A 27,969-nucleotide genomic window follows, 5' to 3' on the forward strand; every position below is an offset into this window, starting at 1 on the left:
AGTACGGCCCCCCGGGGACGCGCGGCCAATAAGAAGCGAGAGCCCGGGTGTAGAGGGCGGAAGAGAAGCGGTCCAGTTCCGGAGGCGGCCGCGGCCGCCGCCATCTGTCACCTGGTCTCCGGCACCGGCAGCGGGTTGCTAGTGCCCCGGCCGTTTGTTTCCTTGGCGGAGCCCGCTCCTCGTCCTGTCATCTCTCCGTTCTCGTGCCTGCCTTCTTCGCCGAATGGATCTGGTCGGAGTGTCTTCACCTGAGCCGGGGCCCGCAGCAGCCTGGGGACCCAGTAAGGTGAGCGGTGGTCGCGGCTGGCACACCTCCCGCGCTCACGGGGGATGCTGGTCTCGGGAGCCGGGAGAGGCCGCCCCGGGTGGTGGGGGTGTGACTCGTCGCTGGACCGGAGCCGAACGCCCCACACCGGCGCTGAGGCTTGAGGGAAAACAGGCTCGTTCTCTCGCCAGCCTAGTGCGCCAGCCCTACCCCAGGAAGCTTAGACAGAAAATTGCGTTAGGAAGAAGGTGTTGCCTTCAGACGGCTGCGGTTATCCCAGTGCGGTAATTTCTTGCTTTTAACATGGTAAAGATAAAAGTTTAGGCGCGCCTGCCCATTCCAGCTGATATTACTAAAGTGCCGTAAGACTGTAAAATGGTTATGAATTTCCATGATCTGCTATAGGCATGGCATTCCCTGTACCGCTCGAATGGCAAACTAAGATTCTTTTCTGTTCACGTCTGATTTGAGCCTGCTCTTTTTCGTTTTGCACTGGTGCCTAGGATGGAAAGACTGTAGACACTTGCTGAGAGCAGTACTAAGTACTTCGTTTGGGGTTTGTATTTCTCAACTGTAAGGTCCTGAAGGGGCTCCAGCCTTGTAAACCTCATAATAGTTATTAATTCACGTATTAATCTTATTGGAGCCGTTTGAGTGCTGGGATTAAAGGCATGCGTCACCATTACCCAGCTCAACTGTTAAGTTTTTTAAAAGTTGATTTTGTAAGTTTGTAACCTGTAGGAAGAATCAAATATCTACTGGTAAATGTGGTTACATATTCCTGTCGTTTCACCCACTTGTGAGATGCTGATCTTGTTCACGAGGTCAAGATTAACAGACAGAAAAGGACAAAATTAGACAGAGACCATAAAAATACAGGCCAGAGTCTTTCGATTTCCCCAGTTAAACACTCCCAGAGCTTGTAGGAAAAGTTCAATGAAAACATTGAAATGTTTCACATCCTAAATAAATAATAGTGGATAAATGATGCTCTTCTCATCTAATTGTATATCATCAGAACTATGAAATCCCATTTTCATCATTTAGCAAAAAAATATGTTTCTGGAGTTTATTGGTAGTTTGTTGGATAGACAGACTACCAAAACCAAGCCTATGTCATCATTTAACCATTTCCTTTTCTAACCATGGAAAACCAAAGTGAGTGCCTAAGGAGGAAAAGACTTGAGAATAGTATTTGTTTGTTTGTTTGTTTGTTTGTTTTTGTTTATTTGTTTTCGTTTTCTCAAGACAGAGTTTCTCTGTGGAGCCTTGGCTGCCCTGGAACTGTAGACCAGGTTGGCCTCAAACTCTGCCTACCTCTGTCTCCCAGGTTCTGGAATTAAAGGCATGGGCCACTGCCCCCTGGCTTTGTTTTACATTTTTAAAAAAATCACTAATGTTTAGTTTAATAGAAGGTAGTTTGTTCTTATATTTATTTGTTGTATGTTTTTGGATTGAAGTATATGGGGGAAATCCATCCTACAGATACACAGCTATAGCAAATATAATTGGAGATGGACAGTGGGACACAGTAGAGAGGAATAAAATAGAATTAGCTTCTAACTCTAATAAAGATGCACATTTATAGCCTAAATTTGCTCCCGAAGAAAAGTTTGAAAAGTATGAATGTGCAACATTCAGTCAGCCAGCAGAATGTTGATGTCATCAGTTCTCATGTAGACCCTGGAAAACTATCATGATTGAGAGAATGAGAATTAAAAAGACAAAGCATATCTTAGTAGTGTTGAAAATCTTGACCTCACAGTTCTTCTGACAGGGCCCCAGTGACCTGCTCTCCCCGGTACCAGTGACAGAACACCACACTGCTTATAGCCCAAGAAGCAGGGAAGGGGCACTTTCAATGAGCGGCAGAAGTGAGGAAGTGTCTAGCTCTGAGAGGGCTTGTAGAAGTGAGTCCATGGGACTTCCATGGCAGCAGCCAAGAGTGTGAGAAACCTAAAACCAAGAGGAGCCTAAAGAGACCTGACAAACCTAATGTGGTGTCCTGGATGTTCTTCTATAGTAGGAAAAAAGGCACTGGGGAACTAAGGAAGTGCTCATAATTAAGTAGGGACTTAAGTTGTCAGAGACACACTGCCAGGCATTGTAGTGTGTGCCTGTAGTCCCAAGGCAAAGTGCAAGAAAATCAGGAGCTCAAAACCAGCCTGGGCTGTCTAGTGAGATCCTGTCTCACAAAGTAAAAAGTCAGTATTGGTTCACTAGCTGTGCCTGATGGTGCACACCTGTAATCCCAGTACTATGGAAGCTGAGGCAGGAGGACCGAGGGGTGGGGTTCAAGACAACCATTGGCTATATATACTCTATCTTCAAAAAAAGTTATATTGTGACAAATGTGACCCACAGGGAGAACCCAGATCACTTTTCCCAGACATGTGTCCTGTATTGTGTGGTTGGAAAGGGATCCTCCTGTGGGTTGTAATTTTCTTGAATTCTATAAGTGGGCTGAGCAGCTAGGGAGAGTCACATCATTGGAACTGAAAAGAAAGGCTGAGTCCCCTTCATGCTGCAGCTGGCCAGAGACTAGTGAATGTGCCATGGTCAAGAACCTTGAAGAGCAGACGAGGATGGAAAAGTCTCAGCGGGAAGGATTTAGGAAGCTGGCTGTGGGGCTATCAGATACATTGTTAGTTAAGTTTATGGAGCTGGAGCCAAGACACTGGTGAGGACAGTTGAAAAGGTTTCCGAGGATGCAGACCATGGCTGCTGTGGTTCTGGGGCATAGCATGTCATGAAAGTCAGGGCTGTTGTTCTGGTGGTGGCTAGGTGACCAGGAAGGAGAGCAGAAAGAACACTTATGGTCTAACTGTCCCTGGAAGGACCCTCACAGACACACCCAGAGGAGAGATTTGAACCTAGGCATTTCTTAATCTGGTTATAGTGACAGTCATAGTTGAACACTCAGAAGTGATCGTGTGCTATTCCTCAGATGATGTTACAAGTAGAAGTACTGATGATCAGAACTGTAAGAATGACTGATGAGGTAGGCGTCTTAGAGTTCCTGGTGCTTCAGGTGCACTGCTACGTTAAAGTTGAAGCTGTTATTATTGTTGTGTATATGATGTGTGTGTGTGTCTGGAGCAATGCGCATGTGCCATGATGTGCATGCGGGTATCAGAAGACAGCTTTGTGGAGCTGATTCTGGGGATTGAACTTAGGTTGTCATACTTGCTCTCCCTGTGTCTATTAGCTGAGCCATCTCACCTCTTAATTACTCAGTAAAGAATTTGATTTCCTGTGGACTCACAAGAAATTGACAGCAGACTCTCCACTATATATCCCTGGTGCCAGTTCATAAGAGAAGCCTCCAGTACATTTTCCAAGCCCCTTTCAGCAGGAAAAGCCATTTGTAGAGTGTTCCCTTTCCCAAAGCTGGCCCTCACAGAGCCTAGGAAAATTTTGTGGAAGACTTTTACTAGCTACTTTTAAATATTTCAGTTTGATTTCAAACTGTGGGAGTCTGAAATTGTGACTTACTTAGCTAACCTGGGGAAGTTGCCTCAGTGTGAGGTGGCCTGGTTGGAATGGTTGGCAGAGAGGGGAAGTGTAGAGTGTGAGGTTCCAAAGGACAAGGTCATTGTGAGTGGGCAGTTCCTGTGTGCTGTTAGGTCTGTGGTCTGTGTTTTAGACTCTGGTGGCAGGTGACAGTAGACCATGAGCCTCAGAAATAGGCACACAAGGTGGAGGCAGGGACTTGAGGTCGGTTTGAGATGCTGAAAGGCACAAGACCCTGCCGCTCTGGACTACATTTGGTCACCTTTTCATTGTTTCTTGTGGCATGTAGCATTCAGTAAGTGCTGGAATGTTTCCGTGTCTGAAGCTCTGTGCTGGGCCCTAAGGATGAGAGTGCTCCACCCCTCAAGGAGCTCTCACTCTGTCCTGGCTGTGATAAACTTTAGTGATGATTCGGCAACAAGGGAGCCTTCCTTTGTTTCTGAGCCTTTAAAATGTCGATGGTATCTCAGGAACTCTACCTATGGCCCATGCCTTTAATCCCAGCACTTGAGAACAGAGGCTGGTCTACATAGAGAGTTCAGGATAGCCAGAGTTACAAAACAGAGAGATCTGAAGGCAAATGAGGAAATGATGCTCCAAGGCACAATGGAGGAGAAGCTTTTACTGTAGGTCTGAGGGAAAGAACAGCCAGAGGCATCGGAAGGGTCCAGACTGAACCTGGTGTGAGAGGAGGTGGTGGGAGGAGAAGAGGTTGGAGAGGGCAGGCAGACCAAGAGCACACGGCCAAAATGGCTGGGCTCTAGAGGACTCAGAAGCTGGGGAAGGAAAGTCCAGCTCCCGGGCTGAAGAGGTTTAGGGTAGGGGTGGGTGAGAAGTGCTGGGAGGAGCCACCAGTACTGAGTGGGACTTGTCCAGGGTGGCATGACTTAGATAATCTAGATATGTTTTATATTCCTAGTTAGTCACTTAGCTAAGTGACTTAAGTATAGGGAATATTGAAATGTTATCTGTTGGGCTGTGAATGTAGCTATTACTAGAGTAATTGCCTGGAATTGTGAGACCTTGGATTCAGTCTCCCCCACTTCAAAAGAAAAGGGGCAGGAGGTGGCTCTACTACTTACTGTTAGTCATTGTGTAGTTATGGTGAGAGTGGAGTCATTTGCTTTTGGAGCCTGGACTTTGAGCTGATCGGACTAAGAATTGCTTTATTTTTATTTCACGTTCATTGATGTTTCGCCTACATGTGTATCTGTATGAAGGTGTTGAATCCCCTGGGACTAGAGTTACAGACAGTTGTGAATTGGCATGTGGGTACTGGGAGTTTAACCTGGGTCCTCTGGAAGAGTAGCCAGTGATTTTAACCCCTGAGCCATCTCTCCTGCCCCAGACCAAGCATTTCTAGGTTAAGGAGCAGAAGGCCAGCGGAAGCCATGTTCTGCACATTACAGAGCACTTCAGTCAACCTTCAGGGAGTCTCTGTTCTCTCTTGGTGGGCCTTCCATGAGGATGGACCAGCTCTGCAATGGCTGGTGTCAGTGTGTGCAAGGGGCCATGTGCACTCCTCTGTCTCAGGCTGAGTCCAGACAGAACTTGCTCTGGTTCCCTTGGGCATGAAATAGTTGTCATTGTTGCCCACCCCCAGGCTCCACCCGGGCAGCCTACCCAAGTCAGTCAGTTCTGACTCTCTCCCTAAATATGGGTGTTCTTGCTCAGTTATCTCAGAGATAGCATATACTTTCACCGCCTCGCCTTGGTTTGATAGTTCTGTGGTTGATAGAGATATCACTGTTAATTAATTCTGAGGTAGACATTCATTGAGGAATGAGTTCAGACTTTATACTAAGGCAGTAAAAGCAACAAAAAGTTTAATTAAGGGAATGTAACTAGTAAAATCTATAATTTGGTAGAAACACTGTATTTTGGAAAGTGGAATCAAAACAAGGAGTAGATGATGAGTTAGATGTCTTAGGAAAATATGAAATCAATCTAGAATCTGTGTTTCAAGAAGCTGAGAGTGTGGCACCATTGCGAGAGGCCAGTGCTGAAGAAGACTCTCAAGGAATAATACTCTTTTGTGATCATACTTTGTCATTCCCGAGTCTCAGATCCTGAAGTTTAGAAATACATTTTTTTTTTACTTGTTCCTGGTTTGTTTTGGCATAAACTCAGACATCTTAAGGAGGATTGACACTTTTTATAATGAGCCATGTCCTTATGCTTAGATTGGAATTAGGTATAACTTCTGAGTGGGATTTGAATTGTATTAGTTGGTAAAAGTAATTTATTTTCCTTTCTGAGATAGCCTTGCTTTGTAACTCAGGCTGGCTGCAGCCCCACAGCAGCCCCCTCTTCCTTCAGCCTCCTGGGTACTAAAATTACAGGAGTGGGCCGATATGACTGGTGAAGAGGCCCTCCCATAAGAAAGAACATCTTCTGGGGAAGCCAAGTCATAAGCAGAGAGGTGTTTGCTGAGAACTCCTTGCCTGGTGGGCGAGGCTGTGTAACATAGCCTAGTACTTCTTTCAACCTTGAGAACACACGTACCAAACAGGTGGGTGTGTCTGCTTAAGTTAATGGGTGTCCTCAATAGGATTTGAGTTGGGGACTGGCCATATGGCTCAGTGGGTAAAGGCACCTGCCACCGCCCTGACAATCCCATTTCCATCCAATCCCTGGAACTCACATGGTAGAAGGAGAGAATCTACTCCCACAAGTTGTCCTTTGACCTCACTTGCATTGTGGTGCTTGCAACACAAAAGTAAATAAGTGAAGATGTAATTAAAAAGAAAAAAGATGTGTGCTGAGAGATGCTTCCTTTTAAGATGAATTTTGTACATAGCTAATTACTCGTTTTGGTCTTTTTAACTAGTTTAAGTCTCAAAAGGTAACCTTGATTTTGAGTTTTTACATCCTTATCATAAAGTTGTTTCTCTTTTGTTTAAATAGTGCCCATGGGCTACCCCTCAAAACACAGTATCCTGTTCACTGACCGAGGTAATGAGTGAAGAGTTGGCCAGAGAGCTGCAGTTGGAAGAAGAAGCGGCCGCTTTCCCTGAAGTTGTGTATGTGACACTCAGCGCTTGCTTTACCAAAGCTTGAAAGCCTGCCTGGGCGTGGTCATTACAGACGAGTAAGAATGCACTCAGAAGGCAAGGCAGAAGGAAGAGCACTGTACTGACCTTAATTCCTGAGCCTCAGTACAGATGGACTAGCCCTACAGCTCTGAACATTCGAAAATACTCAGAAAATTTCAGGTTTTAGAGTATTTCAGATTAGAATTTTCCAGATTATGAATACTTAGCTGAGTCTATGTAAATCATTCCAAAATCTGAAAACTTAAAGTCATAAGTACTTTTGGTCCCAAGCAGTTCAGCTAAAGAGACTGAGTTTGTGTCATCTTAGACAAAGTACTGTTTCTATGGGTTTTGTTCCTGTTCCTGCAACAGTTGAACTACTCTATCTACTATGATTAGATCACAGATGAAAAGCATTCTGGGTCTCAGTATGAATTTTCCATAGACCCTTTAGGGGCTCTCCCATCTCTCTCACCTAGCTGGGGCTCTTGGAGAGTTGCCGTGGGTCTGAAGCTGGCTGAGTGAACAGGACATGGCAAATAGTTTGGTAGATTCTCACCCCTTCTTCAGTGTGATGTTAGCATTGCAAAGAGCTTTCAACTCTCATGATCAGTAGCTGTTTGCACAGCACATCAGGTCAGCTTATATCACCTTATTTTGAATAGTGTTGCTGAAGGACCCTTCATTTCTGGAGAAAATGTTGACACTTCGAGCGACCTAATGCTGGCTCAGATGCTACAGATGGAGTTTGACAGAGAATATGATGCACAGCTGAGACGTGAAGAAAAGAAGTTCAATGGTGATAGCAAAGGTACTGTGACCTTATTGTGACCTTTCCGTTGGATGGTAGGAAATGCCTGTACACACTACCAAATAAACAGTCAACTGTTTTTACCTTTTAAGTTTCCATTTCATTTGAAAACTATCGAAAAGTGCATCCTTTTGAAGACAGTGACAGCTCTGAAGATGAGGTTGACTGGCAGGACACTCGTGATGACCCCTACAGACCAGGTGCCGTTTGTTTCTGGGGAATAATTGGGAAGGGTAGAGGAAGGTAATTGTCCCAATGAACTTGTATAGATTTGAATCTCATTTGATAATTCACCCTGTTAGGTTCAAGTGTCTCTCCAGTGCTGAATGCAAGACTTTACTCTTTGCTGTTTTTATATTCTTGTTTTTTCTTAATTGCCTGTAGCAAAGCCAATTCCTACTCCAAAAAAGGGCTTTATTGGAAAAGGAAAAGACATCACCACTAAGCATGATGAAGTGGTTTGTGGGAGAAAGAACACAGCAAGAATGGAAAATGTAAGTTACAGAGTTATTTCCCAAGCAAGAGTTTAAATATATTTTAAAAAACAGCATTCTAGTCCAGGTGTGATGGAGCACGCCTTTAACCCAGCACTTAGAAGGCAGAGATGTGTGGTCTACACAGTGAGCCAGGGATACTTTCTTAAAACACAAAAGCAACCAAATTAACAGCCTTCTGGATAGAGTACAGTAAACTTCTAACAGTTCATTTTATGTGTTTCATATGGGTCTCACTCCATGGTTGGGGCTGGCCTCAGACTTGTGTTCCTCTGCACCTCACCTCTGTGCTGGTATTCACCTCATCAGGCTGTAGAGATGCTCTAGAGCCTGACTCTGAAAAACTCCGCCACCTCAAATGCAGCCCTAGAGGACGCTTGAGACTTACTTGATTTACAAGATTCTGAGGTTAGGAAGGAAAGCTGAGCATGTGCCTGTAATCTAGCACTTGGGAGGTAGAGGCAAAAGGATAAGGGATTAAAGGGTATCCTTGCTAGTGATTTCAAGGCTAGCCAGGGTTACATTAGACCTTGTCTTTTAAAAAAGAAGAATAAATGAATTCTCAGTCCTTAGTACATCATTTTTTACAAAGTAGCATTTCCACAGAACGAAGCAATGGAGATGGGACAAAAACTAGGAGGAAGGAATGCATATACTTTTTAGACGTCTTGCCTTTGTGGTACTGGTGCACAGCTGCAGTGTCTTGTGCACACTGAGCAAGCCACAGAGCTCCACTCCCACCCTGCACCATGCTTTTGGAACTACCTCTAAAATTAAATAAAATGCCATTTAAAAACCTATTTCTCAGGGGCTGGAGAGATGGCTCAGTGGTTAAGAGCACTTGTTCTTCCAGAGGTCCTGAGTTTGATTCCTAGCACCCACATCAAGTGGCTCACAACTGCCTATGAACTCCAGCTCCAAGAGCTCTGATGCCTTCGGCCTCTGTGGGCATTCACATGTGTGTGTGCATGCCTACCCACACACAGTTAAAAATATGCTTTAAAATGAAATTAAATGTCTTGAGAGATGGAGAGATAGCTCAGCAGCTAAGAGTACTCCTGCAGAAGACTGGGTTTGTTTCTCAGTGCCCACATGGTGGTTCACAACCATCCTCAACTCTAGTTCTGGAGGATCTGATGTTCTTTTTTACTTCCATGGGCTTGAGGTATGTACGTGGTGCACATATATACATGCAGGCAAAACAAGCATGCACATAGAATTTTTAAAGTTGTTTTTAGTTTTTTATTTGTGTGTGTGTGTGTGTGTGTGTGTGTGTAAGGGGGGAGAGAGAGACAGAGATAGGTAGGTAGGTAGGTAGGTAGGTAGGTAGGTAGGTAGATTAGATAGATAGATAGATAGATAGATAGATAGATAGATAGATAGATAGATAGAAAGAGATAGATAGATAGATTGATTGATTGATTCAGGTACCTGTGGAGGCCAGAAGAGGGTGCTAGATCCCCTGGAGCTGGAGTTATAGATTGTTGTGAACCTGTTGACATGGGTGCTGGGAACTAACTCAGGTCCTCTGGAAGAACAGCAAGTGTTCTTAACTGGGGGGCCATTTTTCCTGTCTCAAATAAATAAATCTTTTTTTTATTTAAATTTTTTATTTCTTTTACATACCAACCCCTATTCCACCTTTCTCCCCTTCTCCCACTCCCCTAAATAAATCCTTTTAAAAAGTATTCTCTTTCATAAATACTGTAGTCAGTAAGAAACATGCAGACCTTAGTGCACAAATGTTTGTTCAGTAAATATCTTACTCAGTATAGTTGTGATGTATCTTGTCTGGAAATGTTCTGTGGCTCTGAAACAGTGCTATTGTGCAGAACTTTGTGGTGACAGTAGAGTGCCTATCTCTGTCTTCTGACATGGTGGCTGTATTTGATATTGAGCACTTGGTGCAACTAAGGAACTGAATTTTATTTAATTCACTCAAATTTAAATATCCACACGGTGGCCACCTAAGTGGACTGTGTAGCTCCATAATTGTCATGGAGGTGACTGGTCTAGTCTGCTTTAGTGACTTAGTTTTCAGAAACAATCAGGAGGTTACATCCCTTTGGTAAGGCTCAGTGCAGGCTTTATAATAGAACATTGTTCTTTGGCATCAGAACAAGGTACAAAGCAGATGCTGGGTCATTCACTTTGGATATGGTAAGGGGTGTTTCTCCATGTAGTGTGTGCCTCCTTTGGGCTGCAGTTTCTTTTGGGGGTGCTCCTCTGTGTCAGGGAACCGTGGGCCTCCCCTGGGGTGCCTGTGGCTTCTGTGTGTGCAGGAGGTCGCCTGTTGAGGAGGAACTCTTCAAGACCTACTTCCCACTGTTGTTCCCACAGGAAAACTTTTAACCGCTGGCTTTTCTGTCTTTGTCAGTTTGCACCCGGCTTTCAGGTAGGAGATGGAATTGGAATGGATTTAAAGCTGTCCAACCATGTTTTCAATGCGTTAAAACAGCATGCCTACTCGGAAGAGCGTCGAAGTGCCCGGCTCCATGAGAAGAAGGAGCACTCCACCGCAGTAAGCATTCAGTACCTCCCTCTCTTTGGTGGAAAAATTCATGTTAGAAACTAATGTTTGAGGGAAAAGAACAAAACAGAACGCCATGATTTAATTTTCCCCCACTTCTGAAATTAGCTTTCCAAGTCATTGCTACTCACGTGACTGCTTTTTGGCATTTTTACTTCCCGTAATAGATAATCGGTTATTTACAACCCACATTATGGAGTTTTCGGTTTCTAGCAGCGGTGCTTCCGGGAACTTCGGATTTGGCACAGAAGGCGAAACCACTTTTCTTGTATGACCTCTCACATGAAAGCAGTGCCCAGAACAGCACCCATAGCTCAGCCTCCAGTAGAGATGGCTTCTATAGTTGGCTCACCTTCTGTTGCGCCCCAGAAGCCAGATGTGATGGCCCAGGTGGTCCACTGTAGCTGATGGTGTGGCTTCCGGCTTGGCTGTCAGGCACACACTGGGCCATGCTGTCACCAGAGGCTTCGGTGGAGGTAGTAAGATCGAGCCTTCAAGCCCTGACATCACTTGCCTGGACCCTTAAGGAACCTAAATAGCTCAGCAAAAACAGTTGGTGGCCCTTGGTTTCATGTGCTTCAACAAGTTTTAGAGTGTGCCCAGAACCTATGTGAGGTTAACCCTGCTAGTGTTTTAGTAAGTTGGGAAACAGTTCAGACCTGCCAGGGACTAGTCTGGTCAAAGAGTTCAAATTGAACTGAGGAGGCTCATGCCTATAATCCCAGAACTTTGGAGTATTGATTGCCATGAGTTTGAGGCTATCTTGGACTTCACAGTGATTTCCTGGCTAGACTAGGCTAGTGAGAACTTGTGTTTAAAAAAAAGAAAAAGAAAAAGAAAAAGAAAAGAGCACATTCATATTAGTTGTACTCTGGGCTAATGCAGTTGAAGAAATGTTTGAAAATTGGTTATGAAAGTATAATGTGTAAGCTGAGTGAAACCTTATTAAAAACTTTTAGTAATCCTCCCCCTACCCCCTACCCTTAAATCAGAGATCTGTCTGCTTCTGCCTCCCAGGTGCTGAGACTAAAGGTATATGCTGCTAAGCTCTGCTATTTTTTAGTAATAATCTTATTGCTTCAGAATGCCATAGCTGTATAGAAGTTCACCGAGATGATAGGGAATTTGCAGTTGAGCAAATGGTTATATGGCCTCCTTAAGCCATCTGAGTGATAGCATTTGTGAATTAATTAGAATAAAGGTTTTTTTCCCCTAAAAGGTTATATTTAGTGATAGTATTTTAGAGTATACACTTTATATTTAGTTGAATGTTCCAGATATTTAAAGATCTATTTTATTTTATATGTGTAGGTGTTTTGTCTGCATGTGGGTGTTTGTGGGTGCCTAGTACCCTTGGATCCCCTGGGACTAGAGTTACAGACAGTTGTGAATTGACATGTGGGTACTGGGAGTTTTACTCAGGTTCTCTAGAAGAGCAGCCAGTGCTCTTAACTACTGAGGCATCTCTCCAGCCCAAATGTTCCATATTGTTTAAAAAAGTTTTTGCCTGTTACTGACATTTGCAACTTCTTGGACTTAATAGTCTCTAATGTTTTACATTAATGAAGATAGTATCTATTTTGGAAATAACAAAATTACTAGACTCTTTAAAACACGTAATATTTTATATTAATGAAGAAATATGTACTATTTTAATAAGTGAATTTACTAAACCCTTAAAAAAACTGTCAAAGGGCTGGAGATGGCTCAATGTAATGAAAGAACATGCATTGTTCTTGCAGAGGCTTGGAGTTCGATTCCCAGCACCCACATTAGGCAGCTTCACAACTGCTTATACCTCCAGCTCCAGAGGATGCCTCAGGCAATGCACATATACACATAAATTAGTAATAATAATAGCTATAATAGTACCGAGAGAGCGATTTAAACTTAGTTGGTAAAATAAGATTTTGATTAAACCTGTGTTTGGGTTTTGATGTGTTTTAATTACCAGTTTGTTTTTTAAGGACAGAATGTGGATTTATAATCAAAGAGCCCCCCCTTCAAGGATCAGGAGTTAGGGAACCACATAGGCTACACAGGCAAGGTGTCACAAGTTTGATACTAGATCAGGACTGCAAGGGAAAAGTTGTCTCATAGCCTCAAAATACTCTGGAGGTGTCGTAGGAGTTCTACCTTCATAAAAGATAGAAAAGGGACTTGGGTCCTCAGTGGATGGTACCTAGCTAGATAGAGAAGATGCTGCAGGGGAACCAAGGAAGGTCAAGGGTTAGAGAAGGGGAGGGACTTTGTGTATGTATTAAATCTAGAGACTTACCATCTGTACACACCTGCCTGGCATCCCAATTGTATCACATAGCACCTGTATCACTGTTCTGATCCATGCTTGCTGTAATCTTGGCCTATGTCTAAACCGCAGTCCTGGCAGTAGTGTGGGGGCTGGGGAGGAGCACATTGATGCACTAGGAAGGAGAGGCAGGTAATGTGACCTCCACACTCCGCTAGTCCCTTCTCATGTTCTGTCTCTGAAGGGGAGCTGTGATGATGCCTCACATTCAGTTTTCTCCTCTGGGGCTAATTGTTCATCTTGGGATAAAATTAGGGGTTACCAGAGGTCAGGGGGATCATTCCAGTGGGCAGGAATGTGTCTTAATGGCCTCTGAATTTGATATAAAACATTACTAGAGCCAGGACCCATCACTGTCTCTGTACCTTGTCTACTTTAGTGTCCTACCTGTGAGGAGGGAGAAGAGTGGATGGGTATAAGTGGATGGTACAGGACTGAAGGTTTGGTTTTCCTTGAAGAGACTCCCATCCAGACCCACGTCATCTTCCACAAAGTGGAGAGACAGAGCTAGGAAGCCAGGAGTTTTGTGAGAAGGAAGGTGAAGAAGCCCTTGCTCAGAACAGATGTCCCTTGGGGAAACTAGTTTTCCTGATGAATCAGAACCTCCTACTCTGCCTATTGAGGCTTATGGTGAACTGAAGGAGAATGGGTTGATTTTCCTGGAGGTCAGTGCAGGGCACAACAGATGAGTGTTCATCTCCAAATACTTCCAGAGCAGGTTATGGGTGGGCCTGGCCAGGGAATGAACTGGGCCTGAGTCGTCTACACATAGACTTTGCCTTGTGTCCACACTGAAAAACTCCAGGCTCTACTGACTTGGGCTTTGTCCTTCATTGAAAATGGGTCACTGTGGTGCTGCTGTCAGCACTTAGCATCCCTTGGGGCTATTCCTGAAGAAGCTCTGACCCCTGAGGTTGTCTGCCACAGAAACTGACTCTGTGGTCCAGACTTGTAGCCTCATGACACTGGAGCTGAAATCCGGGGCTCCTGAGGAAAGAACTGTATTGTGATCGTGCTCTTTAAGAGCCTGGTTTCCTATACCCTTTGAAAAGAGAATCTTTTATGATGATCATTTTCACTTACAGTACTTTATCTCTTGCAGGAAAAAGCAGTTGATCCTAAGACACGCTTACTTATGTATAAAATGGTCAACTCTGGAATGCTGGAGACAATCACTGGCTGTATTAGTACAGGAAAAGAATCTGTTGTCTTTCATGCATATGGAGGGAGGTAAATGAACAAACATCTTTCTCCTCAGGACTGATGGGTTATTGTAGAGAGTCCATTGGCTGAATTACTTTGTTAATTGCTCTAAGGTCTGTTACCATTCTCCATTTACCAGATTTCTTTTTAATAACAAATACAGGAGAATTCCATGGGCTAGTAGATTCTTCAATATGCTGAGCATTTAACTGTTCTTCTACCAGCTCTTCTAAAGCCTGGAGTTTCTCTGCTGTTAAAGGCCATTGATGAACCCATACAGGCTTGTCTGTTAACCATTTTAAAGGTAGAGCTGTTGGTGTCTTTGGAAGATCATCAGTTTTTGTGCCCTGTTCTTGTATAATATGGATGGCTGGTGACCACTGATTAGAATAATACCTTCTAATATTTCTCTCAGAAACATGTGCTAGTTTATGATTTATTTTTGAGGTTGGAGGGATGTTAATCTGAGTATTCCATTGTAACAGGTCTCAACCCCACAGGTTCATGGTTATGTTAGCCATAAATGGTTTTAATCTGCCTCTCTGTCCTTCTGGGCCTATACATTTGAGCCATCTTGCACTCTGTTTCACTTGAGATAATGTTCCAATTCCTAACAGTTGAACATTTACCTCCCGAAGAGGCCAAGATGGATGCCAAAATTCTGGTGCAATTATGGTAACATCAGCACCTGTGTCTACCAGACCAGACAACAAAACACCATTTACTTTTTATTGTTAATTTTGGTCTTTGTTCACTTATAGAAATTTGCCAAAAAAAATTTCTTTATGGTTTCTTCTGAATTTTCTGTTCTCTCTGTCTCAGTTGTTCCATTACTCTGAGTAGCCTGGTTTATTCCAATAGGCATTTGGTTATTTAACTGCTCTGAGTAGGGGTCTCCTCTACGATTGCAGGAAAGGTCTGTACTGGATTCACTGTAGGGGCCTGCCTGAGGCCCCTCTGGGAGTTTCCCGAAGACTGAGGCAAAGTATTACCTTGTCTGTCCCTTGTTGATCTACATTCATTGGTCCAGTGTCTTTCCCTTACCACACCTTCTACATACTCCTGAAGGAAGGGGCATTCTGTTGCCATTGTTCCTTGAAGAAACATTGTTTCTAGAAGTGCTCTGTTTACAGTCCCTTTTTAAATGTCCTTGCTTTCCACATCCAAAACATCTGACATTCCTCAAACCTCTTGAAATTGCTTCTCCTGCCCACATATTATCATGATCATGAGCCTCAACATTAACCATGTCTCTAATCCAATCTTCCAAGGGTGCAGATCTTGCCTTTAACGGCCTGATTATTTTCTTGTATGCTTTATTTGCGTTCTCAAAAGCCAAAGATACAATTATTATCTGGCTAGCTTTTGAATTTGGGACCATTTTCTTTACTGCTGAAGTTAGTCTTTGTAAGAAATCTGTGAAAGATTCTTTTGGGCCCTGTATAACCTTTGTAAATGACTTAGTTTTCTTTCCTGGTTCCTCAACTCTGTCCCATGCATTCAAGGCTGCCATTCGACATAGAATTATAGTTTGGATATCATATAAACATTGTGTTTCTACTGCAGCAGGTTATATATAATCAGACTTAAGCTGCATAGCAAGTGGAGTCATTATTGTAGAAGTGTAGACATTATTTTTATTTATTTGTTTTGTACTTAAAAGAATTCACATGCCTATTAGTGAAGGCTTTGCCTTTAGTTTTCTTAACTATTACCTTTTCACACACACCATAACACACAGACATCATATTGAATCAGATTGTTAAGTTCTAAAAATGAAGAGAGTAGAAAGCAGGGTTGGGTCTGGGGATGTAGCTCAGTGGTAGAGCTCATGCTTAGCCAACGCAAGGCCCTGGGTTCAATCCCCAGCACCAAAAAGGTATGGAAAGGGGTTTGCAGTTGTAACCTCTGATCTGGAACAAGTTAGATGAAAACCTCACTTGGAAACTGCTCCTCACTTCATGGGATTTTTGTGGGGCTCAGTGAGATCTTATTTCATAGTTCCTGATATTAATCTTAGCAAACATTTATTTCTTCCTTTCCAATTTTGAGTTCAGTCTTTCAGAGGTTTGTATGCATTTGTGTACTTAGCTTATGCAGTGATCTTTTCCCAGTTAACGTACCTTTAACTTTTAGGTATTAGTAGACAGTCTATATTTCTAGACTGCACTATTCCTTTTAAAGTCTTATTTTTATTTAGTGTAATAGACCAGGAGGCATTGGCTTCCCTGGAGTTAAAGGTGGTTGTGAGCTGTCTGACATGAAAGCTAGGAGCCAGATCCCAGTCCTCTGGAACTGGGAGTGAGTGCCCTTGACCTCACAGCTGTCTCTCCATCCCCAGACCATGCTATTTGAAATGACACTATGGGGCTGTACAGGGAGGTCCTTGAACTTAGGTGTATTTTACAGCTATAACCTCAAGCTAAATTCCTAATGAAATTGCTGCAGAAACACTGTATGCCTTGTTTTTCCTTTTTTCCTTTTTTTTTTTTTTTTTTTGTTAGTTAGTGGAAGGCTTCACTGAATGGAGAACTGGGTTTGCTCCCTTTGAAATCCTGAGCCGGCTGGTGTATCAAGCAATGTTTGTTGGGATTTCTTGGTTTGTTTTTGTTTGTTTGTTTTTCTTTTTAATATATGAAATTTTAATTAAAAGTTAAACAGTATATTGGGGGCTGGAGAGTTGGCTCAGAGGGTAAAGAGGTTGCTGTGCAAGTTTGAGGACTGGAGTCCTGTGCTGCTAGGGCAGGATAGGGGTGGAGCCAGCCCCCGGAAGCTAGCTACAGGGCCGCTAGCCTGGCTTACACAGAGGCAGTGAGACTCTTCCCCAAGGTAGAAGGCAAGGACCAATATCCAGGGTTGTCTGCTGACCCTCATTCACATAAACATGTGCATACAAGAAGAAGTACAGATTTTTTTGTTTGTCACCACAATAGTCAGATTCTCCGTGACAGGAGGAGGTGACTGCAGCAAGAACAGTTACGACCAGTCAAAGATAATTGTATGACAAAGCATGCAGCTATGAAAGACCACTGAAGGGTAGGAAGGGACACATGGCAAGATCATTGCCAGACACATTCAGGGAAGGCATCACGATGGGGTTAGCTCTCAGCTTGCATTTTAAAAGTAAGCAAAAATAACTAGTGTTGACAGCCAAAAGATGGTTGAAAAAGTACATAGCACATCATCTACAGCTGTTGTCTATATAGATATTTCTGTATGTGCATTAGTCAGGCTGCTTTAAGGGAACAGAAATGAAAGAATTATACACATACACATACGGATATATTTTAGAGGGAGATGATTAGAGAGGCTCACAAGCTGTGGTCTGTTAGTCCAACTATAGATGCTCCCTGATGGAAAGGCAAAGGACCTGATAGTTGTTCAGTGCAGGAGACTGGATGTCTCAGCTGTCCCAATCTGCCTCTGGAGTCCCTGGGAATTCCTAGAGAGCAGCTGTTTGTCAGTCTGCCTTGGATTCCTGAGAAATTAGGCTCTAACACAGAGAAGGGATTTCTCCCCAGCAGGGTGCATGAACTTGCCAGTGAGAGTGAGGGCAAGCAAGTCTTCCTTGTTCTTATGTGGGCTGCCACCAGGAGGTGTGGTCCAGATTTGGGGTGGGTCTTTCCACCTGAAATGATCTGATCATAGCATGCCAACTGCTTGGGGTTCAGTTGGTTACAAATATAGTGAAGTTGACAACCAAGACTAGTCATCATGGTATGTCTTCAACTCTAGAAATACAGCACTGTGACAGTACTTGCCCCAGGAAAGGTGGGGAGGAGGAGGGAGTCTGCCTCGGGCTTATAGTAAAGGCTTCAGCTCAGTCTATAATTTTATTACATAATTTCAATTTGGTTTGGTTTGGTTTTTTCGAGACAGGGTTTCTCTGTAGCTTTGGAGCCTGTCCTGGACTAGCTCTGTAGACCAGGCTGGCCTCGAACTCACAGAGATCCACCTGCCTCTGCCACCCGAGTCCTGGGATTACAGGCATGTGCCACCACCGCCCGGCCATAATTTCAATTTGTGCTAATCAGCAAATGAATACTTTTACCTGACAGTAAATATTAGAGATACAGGGAATAGCTTGGTATAAACACAGTAGATGTGGTTAAGAAAGGCCTTGAGCTGGGCAAAGGAAGCCAGACAGGATGTATGTAGGTAGTCCCAGCTTCTTAGGAGTTTAGAATCCACTTGAGCAACAGCAAGACCTTATTCTAGGGAGAGAAAGAGCTGGGCATGTTGGTTCATAACATAATGTCAGATAGGATATCAAGCTCATCCTCAGCTACACAGTAAGAGTGGGGCAAGCCTGGGCTATTTATCTGAGTCCCTGTCTCAGAAAATAAAGACGAGAAAATTAGCAGGGGGCTATGTCATTTGCCTAAGGTACATGGAATGTTTTCTGGGGGAATGATGAGATGAATTGTTTAAATTGGACTCCTTGTATATCTGTGATTTCATTTTATAGGGTTCCATTTACTACGGGTAAACAGTCCAATGACAGGAAGCTCATCTCGAGCTCAGCCTGTTGTGTCTAGTACCTTATTCAGGGTATTGGGGGCATTTCTGTGTACAGCCTCTGATCTCTTCCCGAGAACTGCCTCAACCACTTGCCAATGGTCCTATAAGTCCCTGCTCTAACAGCCTGCATTCAAGGTTAGCATACATAGACACATCAGACATGTGCTGTACAGAGTTGAAATGGCATCATCATGGCTTTGATGAGTACAGCAGGGAAGTCTGATGAAGTGACTTGAAGAACATACCCAGTAGAAGTGGCAGATGAGGTTGAACTGCATTGCAGCCTAGAGAGAGGAGGCCAGAAAGCAGCGGGAGCTTGGACAGGAAGTACTGTTAACCTGGAAGGAAGGGGTCTGCACAGTGGGAACCAAAGATGACATGGGCTGCTAGGAGAATGAATGATAGTTGACAAAGTCTCAACTGTGGATATAGTTCAGTACTTACAGCATGGCAAGTCCTAGGTTCAATCCCTACCTAGTACCAGGGAAAAGACATATAGCAGTTTAAATAAACCACTGTGTTGATTTAGTCTCAGTGGTAGTGAAGTGAAGAACAGGAATCGAGGCAGGCAGTGGTAGTGCACACTTTAAGTCCCAGTTCTCAGAGGCAGGCGGATCTCTGAGTTTGAGGCCAGCCTGGTCTACAGAGTGAGTTCCAGGACAGTCAGGGCTGCACAGAGAAACCCTGTCAAACAACAACAACAGAGAATAGGAATCTGTGTTTGGAAAGTACAATCAGCAGTCTCCGGTTGGATAGGATGTGGGTGCTCATAGCCAGCATAGCCAAGGTTGGTACTATTTCCTGAGGTGAGACCTTAGGGGAAAGTAGATGTAGGAAGTGGCCATCAAGTTTTGTTCTGGGGACACAGTAGGAGAGAAGGAACTGTGGTCGGAGTGTAAAATAAATGAAAAATGCGTTAATTAAACAAAATAAAGTTGTGTTCCTGGCATGGAAAGTTGAAGACGCCTGCTAGCCATCAAAGCAAGTATGGGTTGAATAAAGGGGCACGTTCCTGAGAGTGAGTGCTCTCCATAGAGGACATGGCACAGGAAGAGAAGCTAAAGAGCTTGCTAAAGGACTCTGACCTTTGAGGCTGAGTGGAGAAGTACCCATTAGTGTAACACAGAAAGAAGTTGCTGGTTTATTCTGATTCTGTCCCTGGAAGCAGTTCAGCGAGCCTGCAGGCATTTAGAAGTAAATACTGCACTGGAGTCAGAGCTCCTGAGTCAGCCCAGCCTCTGCCTCCCTCTTCCTCCTGCCCTCTGGGGGCACTTGAGGAAGTGTGGCGTAGTGAGCGCCATGCTCTCAGGCCTTCATGATTCCTGATGGCTTTGGAGAAATGTCCAAGCTCTGCAATCTGCCTCTCTTGTCCTTCATCTCCACCTTTATGTCCTCTCTCTAGCCAAGATTGAACTGCAGTGTTTTCAGGTTCCTCAGACAGCTCCTGAGTCTTCTGTTAGTACTGTTCAAATCTGCTTCTTTCCAGTGCCGCTTACCGAGCACAGCCTTGTTTGCTCTTCCAGGGCCTCTTTGCATACTCCCAGGGCAGGCCCCTTTCATCCACCCTTACACATCTGCCAGGAAAGAAGGAATTATTTTTACCATGTTACTCTGTGTGTTGATTTTGTTGAGTTTTGCCCCCAAACCCAAAGTCATAGTAGTTTGTTTTAAGAAGTATGTTTTCCCATTATTTGTCAAGCTTGATTCTATAGTGATGAAATATACAGAACATTATACTGTAGACTGATCAATGGTATCTGACAGTTCATTTGGAAGTACGTTTTATTAAAAGAAACAGACCCAGTTAAGAGCGACAGTGTCTGTCCATAGTTGCAGATCCTGGAAAAGCTGAAACAGGAGGATCACTTGGGTCTGGGGAATTCAGGCCATTCTAGGAGACATAGCAGGACCCCTAAACCTAATGTTTTATTAAGACATAAAACTTGAAGGGTTAAAAACAACAACAAAATAGGATGGCCCTTTGAAAAAGAGTTGGTCTGCTCAAGTGGAGTGGAGTCTGAGATGGTCTACTGTGAGCCTGTGACTTACTGACTTGGTGCTTCTCCCCTTCAGCCTGGAGGAGGACAAGGAAGATGGTAAAGCTATACCAACCGAATGTGCCATCAAGGTATTTAAAACAACCCTTAATGAGTTTAAGAATCGTGACAAATACATTAAAGATGATTTCAGGTTTAAAGATCGCTTCAGTAAACTAAATCCACGTAAGATCATCCGCATGTGGGCAGAGAAAGAAATGCACAATCTTACAAGGTAAAGAAACAGTGTGCTGCAGGCGACCTTGAGAATTGCCCTTTGTACCAGGACTGCTAGCCAGGCCAAGGCCCATGCTATCTGTTAAGCTGGTTTACAGAAATAACAGAAGGCTTTGACTTTCTAGTGCTTCCAAGGCTTTTTATCAGAAAACATTTCTGTGCTTTGAACCAGAATTCATACTTTGTGAATGGAAAGCCATTTTCCTTCTTCGTTAACATTCAAGGGAAACTAAGGCATCATTTGCCCAGACATCCTGTCGTATATAGGAAAGCTCTCTGTTGAACAGACTTTCTGAAGAATCACAGAGCATACAGGGTGCCAGCCATACCTATGCCAACCTTAACTCAGTGCCATTCCACCTGCCAAGTTCCCTCCCAGTAGGGACTGTAATTTTCTGGTTTTATATTCCCATATCTCCCATGTAGCTCAACACAAGCCCTAGTTAGGTGTTTGTTGAATTAATGGATGTTTTCTCCTTCTGACCTTTATATTCCTAATCATGTCTTTCTATACAGAATGCAGAAGGCTGGAATTCCTTGTCCAACAGTTGTACTGCTTAAGAAGCACATTTTAGTAATGTCTTTCATTGGCCATGATCAAGTTCCAGCCCCTAAATTAAAAGAAGTAAAGCTTAGTAGTGAAGAAATGAAGGACGCCTACCATCAGACTCTGCATGTAAGTTGTGCTGTGTAGCTCCTGTGCACTGACTCATAAATACGTTTCTTCTACCTGGGTTAGAGCATGCCTCTAGTGCAGCTGCTTGGGAGGCCCAAGCACTTGAGCCCAGCTCTTCAAGGTCAACCTAGGAACTTAGCACAAGAGCCTATCTTAGTAATGATGGTAAGTTTTAAAAAATCTTGGGGCTGGAGAGATGGCTGCTCTTTCAGAGGTCCCGAGTTCAATTCCCAGCAACCACATGGTGGCTCACAACCATCTGGAATGAGATCTGATGCCCCCTTCTGGCGTGCAGTCAGACATGCAAGCAGAACACTGTACACATAGTAAAAAAATACTTTGTTGTTGTTGTTTGTTTTTTTGAGGCAGGGTTTCTCTGTAACTTTAACTTTGAAACCTGTCCTGGAACTCACTCTGTAGACCAGGCTGGCCTTGAACTCACAGAGATCCACCTGCCTCTGCCTCCCGAGTGCTGGGATTAAAGGCGTGCCACCACTGCCTGGTCCGAAATAATTTTTTTAAAAAATCATGGAATCATACTTTTTGAAGGTAGCATAAGAAGTATAAACAGAATCTTGTGAAGGATTGTTGACATTGAAGCTGTCTTTTAGGCAGACATGGTGGTGCACACCTGTGTACTTGAGAAGGCAGAGAGAGGAGGATAGCTGCAAGTTGGAGACTTGTCTGCATATTAAGTTTCAGTCAAGTAGCCTATCTATTAAGACACTGTCTAAGGGGGGGCACTAGAGAGATGATCAGTGATGAAGAACATCACTTGCAGTGAACGAGGTTCAGTCCCCTGCTCCTCTGTTAGTTGACTCACAACCTCCTGTGACTCTACTCCCGAGGGTCTGATGCAAATACAATGCAAGCAGGAACTCAAACACACAAAGTGAGCATAGATAGTCTTTAAAAATCAAAGCTGCCTGTGGCCCTGCAGCTTGGGCAGCTAAGACTAAAGAACCGCAAGTTGAAGGCCAGCTTGAATTCCTTGGTGGTGAGACACTATCTCAACACAGAGTTGTTTTCATGTCGATTTGTGTGTTGAATAGTTTTAGAAAACTTGAAGATATTCATGGAGCAAGAGCAGCAAGCTTCATTCTTAGTATGAAACAATTTTTCACAGAACTTCTTCAGTCAAGTTTAGCAGATGGAATCCCTCTGACTCCTTAAAAGTTAGGGTTCTTTAGCAGTATTGAAAGGGTCGTGCGCACCTTTAATCCCAGTACTTACTTAGGAGGTAGAGGCAGGCAAATCTGAATTCAAGGACAGCCTGGTCTAGTTTCAGGACAGCCAGGGCTATGCAGAGAAACTTTGTCTTGAAAAACCAAAAAAAAGAAAAAGAAAAGAAAGGGCCTATAGCCACTGTTGGGAAGTCCAAGGGAAGCAGCTTGGCATCACTGCGGCCAAGTGATGAGGGAGCTGAAGATGGGGTGACAGTGGCAGGTCAGGTGCTGCAGTTGGAGAGCCTGTGTCAGGAATCCTGACAGTTACCTGTGTTGGGGACAACAACTGAATTAAAGTTGAAGCCTCCAATTTAAGAAAATGTCCCCAATGCCGTCGTAATTTCTTCTGCAGTGTCTTCAGTGAGCACAGGAAACTTAGGTGTGTGTCACACAGTGTCTACATGGAGCCTTTGTGTCTGTCATATAAGCAGCTGATGTGAATATAAAAATACTACCCAATAATTTGTTAAGATATGATCAGAGGGGCCTGAGCTTAAGTGGTGCACATATCCTCAGCCTTGGTTCCCTCACAGTGCTGGTCGCCGGTGCAAACAGGGAACTTGGGGGCAAGAAGTAGAAAACGGGATCCCTGGAGCTTGCTGGCCAGCTGGTCTAGCTGAATCCATGAGCTCCAGGTTTTTAGTGAGAGACTGTCCCAAGAACTAAGGTGGAGAGCCACAGGGGAAGACACCTAACTTGGACCTCTGGCTTCCACATGCATGCACATGTACACCCCACATGCACACATTTATGAACACAAGATGCAATTTCAGAGGTTAAACACCTTCTACTGCCAAGAGAAGAACAGAAAACTGTGTTCAGAATGCTTTGGAGCAGAGATGAAGTGATGGACTTTTGTTAGATAGTTCTGTTAGGGGTAGCAAACAAACATTTTCAAGGGTAAAGTTAGGGGTTATCATTAATGATGAATATATGATGCTGCTTAATTTAAAAGGCTGGGAACCACGTGTCCTACACACTGGGAATCCCAGCACTTGGGAGTCTAAGGCAGGAAATTCATGAGTTCAGGGCCATCCTAGGCTATATACCAAGGCACTGGCTCACAAACAAGAACGTCTCTTCTACCATCACAGGCAGGAAATACTATCCACTTGGAACTGTGTCTGCTCTACGGAGGTCCTAGTGGGACATTGTCCTTTGACAGAGGAGGTGGCTAGACAACAAATGCCATCAGCATCTGAGCCTGGGCCTGACTCTCCGTCACAGCAAGGGAGCAGAATGGCGCACACGGATTCTCTGACAGTCCTGCTGTCCTTCATTCCCCTAAATACCACTGAGACACAGCAGAAGTACCACAGCCTTAGATCATGTACAAGAGGAGAGAAGGGCTGGGCTCATCTGTGGAGTGTGTGTGCGTCTGGGCTCAGTCATGGGTGTGACCAAAACAAGAAATAAATAAGGAAGGAAGGAAGGTGGTGGTGTTTTCCGAGACAGGGTTTCTCTGTGTGGCTATGGCTGTCCTGAAACTCTGTAGACCAGGCTAGCCTTGAACTCACAGAGATCCTCCTGCCTCTGCCTCCTGAGTGCTGGGATTAAAGACATCACGACTGCCCATGAAATAGGTTTTTAACTTGTTTTTCTGGGAAGTACTTGTTGACACATTCGTTTTAATTAGTCATTTAATTCATTGAATAAAGGTTTGTTAGAATTATGCTTTCATTTCTCTTCTCAGTTGATGCAGCAATTATATAATGAGTGTAACCTTGTGCATGCTGATCTCAGCGAGTATAACATGTTGTGGCATGCTGGAAAGGTAAGTGGCACATTCCAGTTAATATTCAGATCACATTTCCTGGTGTAAATTATTGAGTGTTACATCAGTCTGTGCTTTATGTTAACTAGATCTGGTTGATTGACGTCAGTCAGTCTGTAGAACCAACCCATCCTCATGGCCTGGAGTTCTTATTCCGTGACTGTAGGAATGTTTCACAGGTAAGTGTGCCAAGCAATGCCTTTTAAAGGATGTCATAGGTTCAGATATTTTTCTCACTCCTAAGAGATCCATATTTGTAGAAATTGAAGGAAAAGATAACAGCTACCTTTAGTATAAGGAGATAAAGGAGGGTTTTTCAGAATTCACTTATTCATGGACTCTGGAGTCCATGACTCGCGTGGCCTCCATTTCTAAGAGATTAAGTTTTTGGTTTGGCTCCTGCTGTCTAAGGAGTGAGTGGACTTAATGTATGGCAATGCATGAACCCAAGCTGAAGGTGGTAAGCCTGCATGCTTCCTCCCATTACTGCTAAGAGAAGGACAGCCTCCTTACCGGGACAGTGTCTGCTCACTGCCACTGCTACTCCAAGGGAGAGTGAATTCACTCCCTGAGCACAGAGAAAGGACTTGCTAGCAACAGATCCAAGTGATAGAATAACTTTGTACTGTGGGTAACCTGTGGGCCTGCTTAAAAATAGTAATTCATGGGATTTAGTGAGTGCATTGCATGTGTCCACACAAATGGTGCCAAAGCCACGGTATACAGGGCCCCACGTTTATACTGAAGAAGAGGTAGCAGGCAGAGGGAGTTACTGAAAACAGACAATATCGTGCAGAGCCTGGGCCAGTTAACCTTGAGAGGGAAACCTCAGTGGCTGCAAATGCTGAAGGAGTGTAGTGCAGCTTGTGCCTGCGGGTTTGCGAGAACTTGGCTCGTGTTCTGACCATGTGTGCCACTGTTAGTTTTTCCAGAAAGGAGGAGTAAAGGAAGCCCTTAATGAGCGGGAACTGTTTAATGCTGTTTCTGGCTTGAACATCTCAGCAGACAACGAAGCTGATTTCTTAGCTGAGGTGAGTGCCTGGTGCACAGCTTTGTCTGCTGCTGCTGCTGCTGCTGCTGCTGCTGCTGCTGCTAGAGAGCTGCCCAGAGGAGCTCAGGGCTTCTGACACTCCTCCAGTCCACAGGTCTGCCTTCTCTCTACATGGTTTTCTTCAGGCATGAAACTTAACACGCACACACACCACAAAAACGTCTTCACAGAATTCATCACAGTTTGGCTAAAATGGATAAAAGCAGGCAGGGTGTGGCACACATCTTTAATCCCAACACTCAGGAGGCAGAGGCAGAAAGATCTCTATGAGTCCCAGGGCGGCATAGCCTACATAGTACTCAGTGTGTTCCATGCCAGGGGTATAAAAAGAAAAGATGGGCAACAGCACATTCCTACTTATTCTTATTTCTCCTGTTTGAAGAATGAGGAAGGTGACTGGGGAATACCCTGCGTGATATAAAAAGAGTAATTGATTGACTACCTTCCCTTAGCAGAACATAGAAAGCTAGAAGTAGCCACTTGTAGACATATGCCTTCCTTGTAGTGCTGGAGCCACAAAGCCTGGTCTATATAGAGAGCTCCAGGCCAGCCAGTTAGGGATGCATAGCAAGATGATGGCTTTAAAAAAAAATTTACATATATAACGTACATACGTGTGTGTGTGTGTGTGTGTGTGTGTGTGTGTGTGTGTGTATTTAACAGTAGCTCATTATTCCCAGCATTATTACCACAAAGCAGAGAGTGGTTAAAGTCTGTTCTGGAATCGCTATGTGTGACTTGAGTTTGGCCATGCTCTGGGGGAACCTAAGGCCAGACAGGAAGTAGCAGAAAGCTGGTAGTTCAGTCAGCTGGTGTCGACACTGTTGAGTGAAGCGTTATAGAGTACATGGCAAAACCCATCAGAGTTTACTTCCTGGCTTCATAAGTGTACTCACTGCTAACCTTGGTAATAAAATCAAGTGAAAACCAAACAGGTATATTTGCACACACATCACACACATGCACAGAGCGGGTGAAGAAGGCAGCTAGAGAGAGATTCTAATTCAAGACCAGCATTATTAGAGAGGTACATACATAGAGTCCAAACTTGACAAATGGGTTCAATGTATTGGTTCTGCAGATAGAAGCTTTGGAGAAAATGAATGAAGATCACGTTCAGAAGAACGGAAGGAAAGCAGCCTCGTTTCTAAAAGATGATGGAGGTCCACCTGTGCTGTCTGCAGAATAGCGCTAATACCACTGCTCTCTGCCAACAGCAGTGATCGACAGCTGCCGATAGCCAACCAGTGTGGCTGACTGACATACCAAAGCAGGAGTGGACAGTGCTGCTCCTGTGCTTCCCACTTGTTACCCATGTGCCAGATATGTGGAATTTTTAACTCGGCATTGAAAGAATAAAATGTCACTACCTCTCATCTCACGAAAAGGTATAGATGTCATGATATGAAATGCCTTGATGAGGATTTTTAAACATAGGTAGTGGTTCCGAATGTGGAGTTGTGAGGCATTTAAAGGGGAGGTTTGCTGGCTGCACTGCGCTCCCTCACCTCCCTGCTTTCTGTTGCATCTTTCTGCAAACGTTATCGTTCGCATTTAGTCCTTCTCAACTGGTCTTCCAGCTGTGACTATGATTGTAAAGACCCTAGTGGTGTTAGAAATGGGGATTTGGCTTCAGAGTGGATGGTGGAAATAGACATAAGCAATGTACCATTTATTGGTCTATCATGAAAATGTATGGAATTCACATTTCCATCTCAATATCTAGGAAATGGCAGGTTTCTGAAAGATAATTACAGAAAGATTTCTAAACTAAATTTTAACTTTAGCTTTCGGGTATTCTCCATTTAGGTTAAGTGATTGGGATGTGACTCATCTATGTTTATAATGAAAATACAAAATACCTGGAAGAGTAGAACATAAGAATCGTATTTGATGTATTTTAAGAAGGCAATGAAACAAACTTCAGTTTAGTTTCCTGAAATTGTTCACATATGGATTGCTAGTTGTTTGCAGAGAAATAGAGCAGAGTAATTGGAGCTGTTAAATAAATGGAAGACAAGCTTGTGTGCAGAACAATTCAAGGGCGAATTAACCTACTCAGCCATTTGGCCTCTGTTTAGCAGTCTCTACACTGGCTGGACTCTGCTTTGAAAAAGCGAGCAGTGTCTAGAAGCTATTAATTGCTTGCTCTCGCTTCATTAGCCTCTTTATTACCCCAGTGCCAGGAGTCAGATCAGATCCACTAAACAGCCTAACTCTGTCTGGTTATAAAGAGAAAAAAATATAAATGTAATTTATGTTTGAGAGATGTTAACATTATTTTAAAAT

The 27,969-nt window shown here is 43.8% G+C and overlaps 1 protein-coding gene across 1 annotated transcript; it reads left to right on the top strand.

Moving 5' to 3' along the window:
* Positions 1-59: 59 nt before the first annotated feature.
* Riok3 (RIO kinase 3) lies at positions 60-27,956 on the top strand. Its single transcript, XM_036204851.1, has 13 exons — positions 60-286; positions 6,686-6,801; positions 7,479-7,624; positions 7,717-7,824; positions 8,009-8,118; positions 10,496-10,639; positions 14,059-14,186; positions 20,754-20,951; positions 21,470-21,629; positions 24,549-24,629; positions 24,719-24,808; positions 25,553-25,660; positions 26,762-27,956. Exons 1-13 carry the CDS (start codon positions 224-226, stop codon positions 26,867-26,869), a joined length of 1,560 nt encoding a protein of 519 aa, XP_036060744.1. The 5' UTR covers positions 60-223; the 3' UTR covers positions 26,870-27,956.
* The last annotated feature ends 13 nt before the right edge of the window (positions 27,957-27,969 follow it).

This window comes from Onychomys torridus, chromosome 13, assembly GCF_903995425.1.
Source record: "Onychomys torridus chromosome 13, mOncTor1.1, whole genome shotgun sequence".
NCBI lineage: Eukaryota > Metazoa > Chordata > Mammalia > Rodentia > Cricetidae > Onychomys > Onychomys torridus.